This window comes from Tupaia chinensis, unplaced genomic scaffold (assembly GCF_000334495.1).
Source record: "Tupaia chinensis unplaced genomic scaffold, TupChi_1.0 Scaffold000458_2, whole genome shotgun sequence".
Lineage (NCBI taxonomy): Eukaryota > Metazoa > Chordata > Mammalia > Scandentia > Tupaiidae > Tupaia > Tupaia belangeri.
In genome coordinates, this window is record NW_006159967.1 from 385,281 (window position 1) to 400,632 (window position 15,352).

General features: G+C 37.2%; 1 protein-coding gene across 1 annotated transcript in view; it reads left to right on the forward strand.

The window, feature by feature from the left end:
- Positions 1-15,352, forward strand: part of VWA8 (von Willebrand factor A domain containing 8) — a gene marked incomplete at its 5' end in the record, with an annotated part of 402,506 nt that overhangs the window by 136,292 nt on the left and 250,862 nt on the right. Inside the window, 2 exon segments of the mRNA XM_006155509.3 lie at positions 1,653-1,730; positions 8,540-8,655. Coding sequence (XP_006155571.2) covers positions 1,653-1,730; positions 8,540-8,655 — 194 coding nt within the window.

Sequence of the window (15,352 nt, forward strand, 5' to 3'; positions counted from 1 at the left end):
TACAAAATAGAACTTAGAAGTTTAAAAAATTAGTTATTTAAATGACCAAAGGAGTCGTGAACAGTGTACTTTTGAAATAGTCATATTATACTAGTTCTTTTTCTAATGTCTCTTTATAACCATTTAAAATTAAATCTTTAAACTTGTTACTGCTTATAGTTTAAGTATTTAACTAGGTTAGAGTTTTTTTTATAATTTAAAGCAATCCATGTGTGTTATTTGAGCAATTCTCTTTGGAGTTTTTATTGCTATGCTGATCATTTCCCTCAAGTTCTATTTTACAAGTCCTTGTAAAATGGGCACCTTGAGTACTCATTCTTCACACTAAGATACATTTTGTTATTTAGTGAACGTATACGTAAGATATCTATTAAATAACAGAATTTGGTTTCAGTAAGAAAATGTCTAAAATAGTATTTAAAAATCATGCCAACGCTAACAAAAATGGAAAGTGGTAATATAGGAAAGGTTCTTTCTAGGTTTACTATATGCCAATTTTTAATTCAGTTAGAGGCTTTTTGGTTTTATCCTCGTGATAAAATTGTATATAGAGAAGTTGTTTAGTTTACTTACCTGATTCTTATTGTGAAAATAGGGACTTCAGGGATTCGTGAGAAGTTCAATAAGCAACTTTATCCAAATTTTTAAAATCTTAGCCATTCTGACTGGATAGCATAAGGAACATTTCTTTCATCATAGAAGAGTCTATTGGACAGTGCTGTTCTAAGTCACGAGTTATTAACTTTTTATATAAAAGCACTCATCACCCTAGAAATACCAGAATAAACTGATCAATTTTTGATTTTGTTGTATACATGGTTGTGGTTAAGAGCATAGGCTTTAGAGTTGACTGTAAATGTCAAATCTACTACTTTCTAATTTCCAGATATTGGGTGAATTTCCCTCAAGTATCTATTAGGGGTTAGGTGGTCTCTCCTTAGGGTTTTGATTTGCATCTCCCTTATGATGAAGGATGTTGAACATTTTTTCATATGCTTTTTGGATGTTCATATGTCTTAGAGAATTGTTTGTTTAGCTCATTTTTTCATTTTTTAATTGGATTGATCTTTTTTCTTTTTTTCCGGTTGAGCTTGAGTTTCCTATGTATTCACTCTATGGAATACTACTCAGTCATAAAACACAACAAGGCCCTGATTTTTGATATAAAGTGGATGAATATGGAAGATTTACTGCTGAGTGAAGCAAGCCAAGCTATGAAAGAGAGACACTGTATATCTCCACTTAGTATATACCAGCTGTCCTCACTCTATGGTGGAAATGGAAAGATTAGAGGGTACAGAAGCATGAAAAATGGTTAAGGATACTGAAGACAGTATAGGAAGAGGTGGGACAAGGGGGAGAGTGTGATGAAAAGGAATCAAGGAGAAACATAGAGAGGCAAGACATTTATGGGACACCGAAATGGAGGATTGTCTGTTGATGATAACATGTATAGTATCTTCATGTGGACTTGGGTGGAGTGTAATCATGTTGGGTAAATTCCCTTTACAAGCTATAGTGATGTATAGTGATTGAATGTTTAAAAGAAATTAAAATACAGAAAAACAAAGACGTAGTTCTAAATAGTCATAATTTCTTATTTATTGATCACCTTTGGTAATTTATTCTTTCTGTTTCTCCTCATAAAACAGGTCCCAAATATGCCTCAGGAATCTTTGAACAAATTATTATCACTTACGCACAAACTCAGAGAGACACAGGATCCAACAGTAAGTCTAGGCTTTTCCCACCAGGTGTTCTACTGTTCAGATGTTCCTGCTTTATTTTCTGAAGAGTTTAATGCTTTAACATGTTTTCTTTTTAAAACTGGTGTTTTTATCCCCTGTAAGGTGCTTTGTCCTATGTATGTATTATTCTGATATCAGTGATTTTAATATTTTTTCTAGTTCTTCATAGCTCATGTCACAGAAACAACGTTCAGCTGCAGCAAAGTGCTTGGAGTCGATGGCAGTGCTGCTGTGTTCTCTGTCTCTTAAGCCGAGCAGTGTCCATGTTTGTTCAGCTTCAAGTACCACTTCTTAGTTAATTCTGCTATATTTCTAGCTTCAGCATCTAACTTCCCTTTTCTTGTGGATTCTCTAACAGTGTTTCCATTCTGGAATAGCATGTTGGAAAGATAAAGAGCTACCACTAGCTAACTCTATGTTTCAGTGTTCGCATCTGTAAAATGGGAGGAGAGTCATCTACCTCATAAAAAGGTCATAGTGGTTAAATGAAAATGTGTGTAAATAATCTCTTCCTTAGTAGCTGCTTGATAAATGTTGGTTTCTGTATATTCTGAGGTCATTGTAAATATAACATATCTTACATATCTTACCCAACTATACTATCTTTCCTCTTTAAATTTATTCCTATTTCTGACTTAATTTCCTGATTTTGTTACTGTCTACCTACCAAATCACTGAGAGACCTTGACATCATTGTTGATTTTTGGTTTTTCCTGCTGTCTTCACTTAATCTAAAAGTAAATCTCACAATTTAGCATCTTGATCTCTCATCTGTTCTCTATTGTCAATAGTTGTCCTAGTATTAAAGTTCATAATCTTTCTCCTCCAGTGTTATTATTTCCTCATGACTGCCCTTTTCACTAATGATTAATTCATCATACGGTTCTTCATTAGTTTCCTGTGGCTGTTGTAATTAATTACCATAAATTGGTTACTTAAGACAACAGAAATCTATTTTTTACTGTCTGGACAGCAGAATTTCAAAATCATCAGTGAGCCAAAATCAAAGTGTCAGAAGGGCTCCACTCCCATAAATGCTGAGAATCTCTTCCAGTGTTTGTTGTCTGGCAGCATTTCCTGACTTGTGGCCTCATCACATCCATCCTTGCCTCCATCTTCACCTCACCCTGTCTTCTGCGTGTCTGTGCCAAATCTTCTCTTTCCTTCTTAAAAGAATATACAGATTTGGGACCAGCAGATGACATAATGGCCATGTCACTAGACTCCCATGTAGTCGACCGTAGTTCGAGTCCTGGACCTGGTGGCTTAAACTCACACCGGGTACATGTGTGAGTGCCCAAGATCCTGGGAGGAAAATGGAGGAGAAGGGATTGTGGCATGGCCATTTTTCCGGGGGGGGGGATGATTTCTCACTTTCTGTCTCTCTGTCTCTCTCTTTCTGGAGAGTGCATGTGCCCTATATCAAAAAAACCTCTCCAAAGGAAAAAAAAAAAAGAATATACAGATAACATTTAGGATCCACCCAAATAATTCAGTATCATCTTTCCATCTCAAATTCTTAATTTAATTTTATCTACAAAATCAACTTTGCCATAGAATGTAAGTAACATTGACAAGTTCTAGAGATTGGAGTGTAGATATTTGAGAGGGAGCAGGACCAGCTGCCCTAGGTCATCTAAACTGTTTTCCCTCTTACTCATTCTTTTCGGCTCTCCCATTCTCTTTGTTATTCCATGAACACACAAGGGCCTGCCCAGCACTCTTGCCATGCCTAGGTTTCTCTTCCCGGTAAAACTGCATGTTTACACCCTCGCACATTTTGGATTTGCTCAGGTGTTAACCTTTCCAATAAGCCCTTTCTGAAACACTCTCATTAGAATCAAATTTCCTCCCCATTTCTTTCCTATCCCTCTGTATGCTTTAATGTTCTTCCTAAGGCCTATTAAGCTTAGACATAATATGTGTTCTACTCATTTATTTCTTATTGTCACTCAGATTTTAGTTGGGGATGACAAGGATTTTTGTTTGGTCTCTGTGGTCTCCCCAGCATCTGGGACTTTGCCTGCTACATAGTAGGTATTTAACAAATATTTGTTAAGTGAATGAGTTGATCTTCTGTATTGCCCCTGGAGTGAACTTTTTCAAATCATTTTTCTAAGTTCTTCCTCCTCTTTAAAACTGTTAAGGGCTTGAATCTCTTTGCCTGTAGATTGAAGACAATCTGTAAGCATGCCTGTCAAGGTCCTTCTAACCCTAAGCTGCTTTTTCCAGCCTCATCTCCTACATCTTTCCTGAAGTATCCTTGACTCCACTTGCTGCTTTCTAAGCGTCGGCATGTTCTCAGATGTCTCTGCCATAGATAATGCCTACAGTGTGCTTTCCCCTGTCCTGCCTCACAGTCTTCCTGCCTTGTCAGGTCTCTCTTAGTCCCCTTAGGCAGAAGTAACCACGGTCTGCAATCTGGTTTCATGACATTCAGTATTCAAAGAGATTTTTAAGAGGTTTGTGGAAAATGGAGTCAAAGTACGAGTTTATCTTTATGCAAAAATGTTTTTAAATCCACGTGTTTTTTTTTATAATATACATTTTCTATGAAAAAAATTTTGAGATTTTTTGCTGTAGGGTATGTGCACACACCAGAGAGAGAAATAGAAAGCAAAAAATCACCCCCAGGGGAGATGGGCACTACACAGACCCTTCTCCATCCTCCTCTTACTACACAGTCCCTTCTCCTCCATCCTCCTCTTGGGATTTTGGACACACATGCACACATGCCCAGTGTGAATTTGAAGCCACCAGGTCGAGGACTCGAACCATGGTCAACTATGTGGAAGTCAAATGATGTAATCATTATGCCATCTGCTGTCCCCATTCCATGAAATGTTTAAAGACCCCTTGTCTACTTTTGATATTGTCCTACTAGAGTTGTACTACAGTTTTTATTTGTTTAGACTTATTGCTACAGGGCAAGTATGCTTACCAGAGAATGACAGAGAAAGAGAGAACTAAAGCATCCCCTGCAGGTAGGGATGGCCGCATTTCAATTCCTTCTCCTCCATTTCTCCTCTCAGGATTTTGGGCATGCAGGTACATCGCCCACTCTGTTTTTCAAGCCCACCAAGTCAGGATTTCAAACGTGAATTTGACAAGTGGGATCCAGCCACCTTAGCTACCACACTACCAGCTGGCCCTAAAGATAATTTTTATTTTACCAATTAGTATTTGAACTCCTTTTTTTTAAAAAAAAAAAAAAAGAATATTTTTATTTAACCTTTTTTATTTTTAATTTGACCAAAGAGGAACAGAGAGAAAGAGAGCAAGAGAGAGTGAGAAAGCAAGCTGCCAGGTCCAATATTCGAACCATTGTTGGCCATGTGGAAGTCCAGCACTATTAACTATCATGCTACCTGTCGGGCCCAGTATTGAACTTCTTGAGGCTAGGTCTTGTTCATGCTTTTGATTCTATTTCTCAGTTGGGTGCCTGGCACATAGTAGACACTTAAATCTTTGACAAAGGAATACATAAATCAATTGATTATTAATTTAGTAACAGATTATTCCTAGAGTTTTCACTCTTTGAGAACATGTTACGCTTTCATGAAAGAATTTATTTTTTAAAGGAAGAAGAGAAAAATTATTAAAAATTATTTTTGATGACAACCTTTACATATATAAGCTAAGATCATAATGATCATGCTAATATGAAAAATGCTTTGAGGTATAATCTTATCCATGGTAAGTTAGGGAATATACTTCACATCCTCATCCTCTTTTTTGCAAGATCAAATTGCAGTTAGAAATTTTGTACTATAAATGTGAAAATACATCAGTTATTTTAAAATTAAAGTGCACTCTTAATTTTTAATTCATAATGATGTGAGAGTGGAAATTATAGCACTTTTTATTCAATACTTAAATGGTTTGTTATAAAGCTTAGTTCTGATTTTTTTTCTTATTGCAAAACCTTTTGGTACTGTCAGCGGAGAGTTGATGTTCTTCAGTTCATGAGAAATCCTTCCTGATTGCTGGAGTGAAATGTGCAGCCTGAATTCAGTGTGATGCTTTGAATGAGATTAGAATGTGGTGCCCTAGAAAGTGACTTTTTGGTTTAATAAGACTGTTGAAATCCTCTGTTTGGAGACATTTGTCAAGTATTTTCCATGATCGAAATAGGAATTTTTTATGCTCCCAGGTATTAAGATGAGAAGTTCTGAGTCATATTTAACTTCTGATACTTTCGGTAATACTAGCTAAATCTCATCTTTAGCACTTCCTTCTTTCTCCTATCCACTCAATTGACAAGTCTTTGCAAACGTTTGTTGTATCCTGTCTTATTGTTGTAACCCCTATAGTATGTTGTAAATCTTCTTATAGTGCTTTATATTTTCATAGGTAGCTTAATGTAGGTTTCCTGTCTTAGGTCTCTCTGTTCTTCAACCACTTTTCGTACTACTACCAGATTAATCTTTCTAAAATGATGTTACTTCTTTGCACATAACAAAGTCCCATTGCCTTTAAAAATGAGACCAAACTCCTTGGAGTGTCTTTCACAGGTCTTTGTTATTTGAGATCAAGCCTTCCAGCAGGATCCTTTAGTAAAACTGGGCTGATTTCTTCACATTCTGCATGTATTTCTGTCCCTTTTACTTTCATGCCTTGATCATAGCTCTTCACCTGCCCACATGGACATTTTAAGGCCCTGTAGCAGTTGTCAGCAGCTCTGCTTAGTTTAGCATTAAATTATATATTTTGAAATGTAATTTATGGTTTCTTAAATATTATCTCTGTGTAGAATGAAAGTTTATTGAAAACAAGGATGGACCAAATGTTTGCCTGTAAGATGAGTTTTTTTGCAACTGAGAATGTATTATTTTTAATAGAAATAATGATTATGTCATAAATGGTGGTCATGTTCCCAACCTTGTTCTTCAGTGTACTGTTTAACCTATGTTGTAGCTGAAATATAATACAGACCAACGTCTAACACGGAGCTCTTAAATAAACAAGGGAGGAGATAGCAATTCATTGTTTTTTCTTTTTGGGGATGTACATAGATGACCTTAGGTAAATCTTTAAAATAAGGAAATGTGCTCCGGCATCCTCCTATTACTCATTCTGACCCTCTCATTAATTAATTTCTCTCTCTCTCTCTCTCTCTTTTTTTTTTTTTTGCTAGAGGATGTGTGCAATAACTGGAGAGAGAGACAGAGGGAGAGAGGGAGAGTGAGAAAGCATCCCCTATGGAGGGCGGTCACACTGCAATCCTTCCTTCACCTCTCCTTTCAAGATTTTGGGTACTTGGGGTCAGCAGACGGTATAGTAGTTGCATCACTGGGCTCCCCCATGACCAACCACAGTTCAAGTCCAGGTAGCTTGAAACCCATGCCAGGCGTGTGTGCATGCATGCCCAAGTTCCCTGGAGGAGACTAGAAGAGAAGGGATTGTGACATGGCCATCCCCTGGGGGAGTAATTTCTCTCTTCCCCTCTCACTGTCTTGTCTCTCTCCTTCCCTTGAGAGCACACATGCCAAATACGGCAAAAATATCTACAAAAAATTTTTTAAAAGATTTTGGACACTCATGCACACATGCCCAGTATGTTTCTCAAGCCCGCAGTCCAGGACTCAAATCGCAAAGTAGGCCATGTGGGATCCAGCTGCCCTAACCACGGCACTGGACTAGCCCATCCCTTATTAAATTTCATCTCTGTCAGTTGCTCAGACTCACTTTACTCCCTTGCCACCCTGTGACATTTCACTCTGGCCTGCTCAGCCCTCCTAAAGATCCAATTGTTTCAAATGTGCTTCTCTTTTCTGGTTTTCAGTGAAAACTCCTCTCTCCTTGTACTGTTATCTAAATTAGAAATTAGGCCAGTAATAATCTGGTTCATTAAATTTATACTAATATATAGGACAAGTGTTTTAATAATAATTACTCCTATTTTTTGATCACCTATATGTATCTGACCTGAGAGTCATTTTCTAATTTAAGCCTTATCATAACTTTAAAGGCGAGAGCATTATTCTTGCCTTTTAAAGATGAGGAAACTGAGACTTAGAGAGGCTCAATAATTTGCCAGGGTCACACTCCTAATAAATGGGAAGGCAGTCAAACTCCAAAACTTATAAGATTTGCCAAGAGAATTTCAAGTTAATGTCAACTCAGTTATTTGTTGAGTATCTACCATTTTCTAAATTCTATACTAGTTACTCTGTTAGTGGAATTTAGGAGAACGTAAGCAAGCAAAGTGAAATTATTTTGACAGCGTAGGGGAATGATTCCAAACAGTAAGTTACCACCTAAGTGAAAAACTGGTTGACACCTCTGTGGAGCATGGTCTGAATTGCCCTAAACTCCTTTTCTCTCTTTCAAAAGTGACAGATTTGCTTAAAGCTCGAAACATTTTCAGGATATCTTAGCAGATCAGCTTTATATGAGCAGAAAAAAAATAACCCAAACAAATAAATTGTACCTAAGGGCTATTTGTATGTCAGATGTAGCTGTATTATGTAACATCCTTCCTTCATCCAACCTGCCCACCTCCAACACGTACATACGACGCTTGGCACAGTGCCGTATGTACTTTAATACTTTAATTGCATTTCATTGATAAGTACTTTCTATAGATTTTTTAAAAAGCTATCTTTGAGGATGTTTTGAATGTAAATTGCTTTCTGTTTATTTTTAATTCGTAATTCATTAACAGCACGTTTTTATTTTAAGTTTGGCCCTGCCCTTTAGAAATACTGAATTCTGCTATGATAGCTATCTAAAGGAACTTTAGCAAGTCGAAACAAGATTCTTAACAGGCTGTCTTTGCCACACGATAGGCGCAGTCATTGGCAGCATCACTTTCTACCAGACAATTGTTACGGATTTCTCGTCGACTGTCACGGTATCCTAATGAAAATCTTCACAGTGCTGTAACTAAAGCCTGCCTTTCCAGGTAACCATATTCTCCTTTCTCACTGAATTTAAGTCTTGGCTAAAATGATAATATAAATTTAATTGATAGTCTGTATTCAAGGTTTATAAAAAGTACTGACTTAAATATATAGCTTTTTAGCCTCGCCCCCAGTTATTGAACGTTTTTAGTACACTATACTATTTTATTTAGAAATAACAACAATTTTAAGAGGTATTTTGTAGATAAGAAAATGGTTGAAGTCACACAGTAATAAATAGCAGGTTTAGGATTTGAATGCTGTTCAAATGCCTCCTGAGGCAGAGCTCTTACATTTAATATTCAGTTCATGGAATGGATGCAGACTCCCAAATGAATTACCAATGAACCAAATCAGTATGTATTTTTAAAAATCATGAGCACTTTCCTAGGGGTGATATTTTTTTACTGTCAAGATAACATTAACATCGGGAACCAGCAGTTAGCGTAATGGCTATGTCGCTGGACTCCCACGTAGTCGACCGCGGTTCGCGTCCCGGACCCGGTGGCTTAAAACTCACGCCGGGCGCGTGTGCGTGCGTGCCCAGGATCCCAAGAGGAGAATGGAGGAGAAGGGATTGCGGCGTGACCATCCCCCCTGGGGGGTGATTTCTCGCTTTCTGTCTCTATGTCTCTCTCTGTCTGTCTGGCGAGCGCACACGCCCTATAGTGAAAAAATCCCTCCAAAAAAAAAAAAAAGATAACATTAACATGATCCTAGAATATATCATTTTTTAAGGTGCACTTTATTTTACTTATTTTAAAATTATAAGCAATTGATTAAATTTATGATTTCACTCTAGGGGTAGGATTTTAACATGAATTTTAAGGGGTACAGAAACATTGAGTCTATAGCAAAAAGGTTATTTATTTGACAGGTTTTCTCTTTTACTGAACTTTCATTAAAATTGATCTCTGATTTATTTTTTAAAAATCATGAGCAATTGGGGACCAGCAGTTAGCGTAATGGCTATGTCACTGGACTCCCACATAGTCGACCGCGGTTCAAGCCCTAGACCCGGTGACTTAAACTAACACCAGCACATGTGCATGCGTGCCCAAGCTCCTAAGAGGAGAATGGAGGAGAAGGGATTGTAGCGTGGCCATCCCCCCTGGGGGGTGATTTCTTGCTTTCTGTCTCTCTGTCTCTCTCTGTCTCTCTGGCGTGGGCACGCACCCTATAGCAAAAAAACTTCCAAAAAAAAATCATGAGCAGTTTGGAATTGCCACAGGGCTATGAAACTAGTTTGATATTCTGTTTTTTACTTAACTGCTACATTAGTGAGACTGTAACAAAACACTATTCTCTACTTTCTAAGATAAACTTTCAATTACATGGCAAGGGAAATCATGCAATATTTGTCTTTCTGTGCCTGGCTAAAATATACTACAAAACTTGGGACCAGCAGTTAGCCTAATGGCTATGTCGCTGGACTCCCACATAGTCCACCGCAGTTTGAGTCCCGGACCCGGCAGCTTAAACACACTGGCGCGTGTGTGTGTGTGCCCAAGATCCTGAGAGGAGAATGGAGGAGAAAGGATTGCGGCGTGGCCAAACCCCCTGGGGGGGTGATTTCTCGCTTTCTATCTCTCTGTCTCTCTCTGTCTTTCTGGCGAGTGCACGCGCCCTATAGCGAAAACCTCTCCAAAAAAAGAAAAAAAAACTATAGTAACCAAAATAGCAGGGCCTTGGCATTAAAACAGACACTTAAAGTAATGGAACAGAATAGAAAACCACAAATGAATTCATGTATTTACAAAAAGTGATTTTTGACAAAAATCTCAAGAACACAAATTGGGGAAAGGACAATCTCATTTCTTCAACAGAGTTCTGGAAAAAATATATATCCATATGCAGAGGATTGAAACTAGACCCTTAGCTTTCAACATACATAAAAATCAACACAGTGGATTAATAACTGAAATGTAAAACCCCTAACTATGAAATTACTACAAGAAAATATAGGAGAAATTCTTCATGATATTGTACTGGGCAAAGACTTTTTAGATAAGACCTCAGCAGCAAGAAAATCAAAAACAGACAAATGATGCCACTTGTATAAAATGTTAAATCCAATAAGCAGCATAATATATTATTTTTTACTCCTTCCTTCATACTTACATTAAAAAGTGTAAAAATACAGAGAAGAAAGATACACACCAATTTCAGAGTAAGCCTTACCTGCAAGGATGGAGAAAAATGAACAGAATATTTAACATTTCTGTTTTTTCTGTAATATTCTCTGTAGTTTTTTAAAAATATTGAGACAATTGATAGTTCAAAAAATTGGAAAAGTAGGCCAGGCAGTGGCATAGTGTCTAAGCTGACTGAATTCCACATGACCAACTGTGCAGTTGAAGTCCCACACCTGACAGCTTGAAAAATATGCCAGGCGTTTGTTCGGTATCCTCAGAGGCGAATGGAGGAAAAGGGATTGTGTGGCTATCTCTTTCCTGGACATAACTTTTCTCTTTCTCTCTCTCTCACTGGCAAGTGCATGCACACTATAGCAAACTAGTAAAAAAAAAAAAAAAAAAAAAATTGAAAAAGTACTTTTTATTCTCATAAATATTTCACTGAATTAAATAGTCAACTGATTTTCCCACAATAAAATTCTGATCAAAATAAAATTCTGACCTCAATAGAATTCTATTTTCCTGTCACCCCTTGACCTTTTGCAAATAGAATAGTGAAACAACTATCTTGTTTATGTATCATCTGTTGACTTTAGCAAGGCCTAAAGACTTTTTACTAACTTTCTCTTCAGGAAAGCAGAAAGGCAGGAAGGAACTCAGAAATTACCAGTGCTTAAAGTGTTGTGGTTTTTAAATGATCCCATTCACTGTTGACACATTTCAAGCTGTAAAAAGGAATTGGATTTTTATGGAAAAAAATGTTTATTATACTTTTTTAAAAAGAATTACTTTATTTAACTTCATTTATTTATTTATTTTGGCCAGAGAGCAAGAGAGAGCGAGAGAGAGGGAAAGTGAGAAAGCAAGCTGCCAGGTCTGGGACTCGGACCTCAGTCGGCCGTGTGAGAGTCCTGCTTCCGTAAGCACCATGCCACCTGCCGGCCCCTTATACTTTTTAAATTGACGTATAATATTAGGTCATGCATTTTTGCATAAAAAACAACACTTCATGATATTCCTGATGACCTAATAGTACATATTCATGGGGTACAGTGTGGTTTTTCAATGCGTGAATACACATTCTTCAAAAAGTTCATGGAAAATGTATATTATGAAAAAACTATGTGTAAATTTCAAAATTATTTTGCACCAAAGTAAACTCATGCTTTAATTTCATTATTTTCACAAACTTTCTGGAGTCCCCTCATTGTTCAAATCAGGGCAATTGACATCCACCATCTCATACATTTATCATTACTTTGTGTTATGAATGTTTAACATTCTCTCTTCTAGCTATTGTTTTTTCGAGAGTTTTTGTTTGTTTGTTTGTTTGTTTGTTTGCTATAGGGCACATGCACTCACCAGAAAGACAGAGAGAGACAGAGAGACAGAAAGCGAGAAATCACCCCGCAGTGGGGATGGCCACGCTGCAATCACTTCTCTATCATCCTCTCGGGATCTTGGGCATGCATGCACATGCACCTGGCATGAGTTTAAGCCACCAGACCCAGGACTCAAACCACAGTAGACTACGTGGGAGTTCAGCGACATAGCCATTAACTAACTGCTGGCCCCTCTTCTAGCTATTTTGATTGTTGCCAATTGTAGTTACTCTACTGTGTTAAAATACTCTAGAATTCATTCTGTTTATCCATTCATTCTTGTACCTGTTAAACAAGTTTTCATTATCCCTTTTTGTCTCCCCTTTATAGCTTCTGGTATCCACATTTTACTCTCCAATTTTATGTGATTAGAATTTTAGCTTCCACTAATGGATGAGAATACATGGTATTTGTCTTTCTTTTTTTTTAAGCTTTTTGCCGTAGGATGTGTGTGCTCACCAGAGAGAGGCAAAGAGAGACAGTGAGGAGGAAAGTGAGGAATCACTCCCTAGAGAAATGCCCATATTTCAATCTGGCCATATTTCAATCCCTTTTCCTTGAGGACTTTGAGCATGGACACATATTTTCCAAGCTGTCGGTCTGGGACTTGAATAGCAGTCAGCCAGTTGGGAGTCTAGCTTCTTTTTATTTTTTTGGAGAGGTTTTTTTTTTGTTGTTGTTGTTGTTTTTGCTATAGGGCGTGTGTGTACACGAGACAGACAGAGAGAGACAGAGAGATAGAATGTGAGAAATCACCCCCCAGGGGGGATGGCCACGCCTCAATCCCTTCTCCTCCATTCTCCTCTCGGGATCTTGGGCACACACGCACAGACGTGTGAGTGTAAGCCACCGGGTCCAGGACGCGAACCGAGGTCGACTACGTGGGAGTCCAGCGACATAGCCATTACTCTAACTGCTGGTCCCCGAGAGTCTAGCTTCTTTACCACTATAACACCTGATGACCCCTGGTATTTGTCTTTTAATGAATGAATTATTTTACTTAGTATTATATCCTCTGGATTTATCCATTTTTAAAAAACAAAAATGGATATAACTGGGTGTGCTTACTGTCATAATCTCTTTCCTATTGGGATTTGAGGCACATACCTGGCATGTTTTTTAAGCCACCAGGGTTGGGATTTGAACCACAGTTGGCCATTTGAGACCAGCTCCCCTAACCATTAGGCTACAGGGCTAGTCTGCTAATTTTTAAAAATCATAAGCCTAAGAGAATGAATCACATATAGTAGTAAATGATAATAATTGCTGCCGATATTGCCGCCGATAGGTATTTTTTGTTGTCTTGAAGAATGGTTTTGCTTCCAGGAGAGACTATTCAAAGACTATGAATTTATTTTTGGTTTTAAAAAACTGACATTCACTTTTTTTTTTTTTAACATTGAACATATGGTTTTATTTCCTTTTTTTTAACATTTAAAATAAACTTGTCTTTTATTAATTACATCACTGTGTATGCACTGCATTTTTTATATATATTTTAATTATTTTTATACAATTACTGTATGTTATTGCAGCATGCAAAAGGAATTTTCCCAGCATGAATATACTATATATTAGTTCAGTTAAAGATATTATCATACATGTGATCATCGACAGATAATTTTCCATTTTTGTATCCTTTAAATGTTTTTCTTCTTTCTTTTTCTCCTTGAGTTCTTTCCTCTAACCCTCTCCCATTTTCCACCCTCCTTCCATACTGTCTCTAGTATCCACAATTACTCTCCATGCTTCTTTCAGTTTCTGCCATAGAAATATATTGGCATTTATATATTGATATATATAGGTATATATTGAGTGGAGACATCCAGTGCCTCTCTTTCCTAGTCTCACTTGCTTTGCTAAGCAGTAACTCTTCCATATCCATCCACTTTCTAGCAAATGCCAGGGGCTTATTTTTTATGGCTGAATAGTAGTCTATAGTGTGTATATGTCACACTTTTTCAGTCTATTCATCTGTGGACATTTGGGTTGGTACCATGTCTTAGCCATTGTGAACAATGGCATTCAATTTTTTAAGGCTATTATTTAAAATATATAGATCTTATTAGGCTTTTCTATTTATCCAGCTAAGTGTATAACTGTTTTTCTATTTATCCAGCTAAGTGTAAACAGATATTAATAATCACTCAGAAAGAGACTTTGAAAAACATTTGGCAGCATTTATTAAACCTGGCTAAATTAAATACCTTCAAACATTTCAAACTGTGTTAATAAATTTTATATGTTGTTTCCTATAAGTATTTACTTTATATGTCTCAACCAACAAACTCTTCCTGAGAAATTAATATACGAATATAACAAATTTATATATAAGATGAACCACAAGTTATCTAAGCATTCCAATAGTATTTGCAAATTTAAAACTTAGACTGGAGTAACTACTTCTGAGTTTCCCTGAAAGTGGTTCATTGTTTCCTTTTTATTTTTAAGAGGTTTTTGCCTTAGTGCACATGCACTTTCTGGAGAGACAGGGAGACAGAGACAGCAAGAGGGAAAGTGAGAAATCACCCATTTCAGGGATGGCCACACCACAATCCCTTCTCCATTCTCCTCCTGGGATCTTGGGCATGCATGCACATGCACCTAGCATGTTTTTCAAGCCATCTGATATGGGACTTGAAACGCAGTCAGCTATGTGGGAGTCCAGCAACATAACCTCTACACCATCTGCTGGCCCCTCTTTTGTTTTTTTAGTTACCATGACCTTAGGAGTCAAGAGGTTTTCCAATTCCTCTTTTGCTGATGATAAATGATGATAGTAATGATTTTTACAAACTACTATGATATTTGTAATAGTGATAAATACTGTACATTTGAAAAATTTGAAATAAGACATGTGCTTGCTTTGATTTGGGGAAGGTGGGATAGAAAGGGTGATAGTTAATTAATTCATTTATTCACTTATTTTACCCAAAACCAGAGAAAGAAGAAAAAGCAAGTAGAAAATATCAGTAGGAATGGAAGCAGGTAACTAACCCTTTGACATCTAGGAAGAAAGTAAGGTTTGGCATCAAAAAACCTGATAGGTTCCATGCTTCTTATTTGTTGGGTAGACCAGAAGCTCTTAGTGTATAGGTTAAAGCTGTATACATATTTCAGCTTCTATGCTACCTCTGATTATTGGCTAGTGTTATCTGGGTCTAGGTCGAGAATAGTTGTGA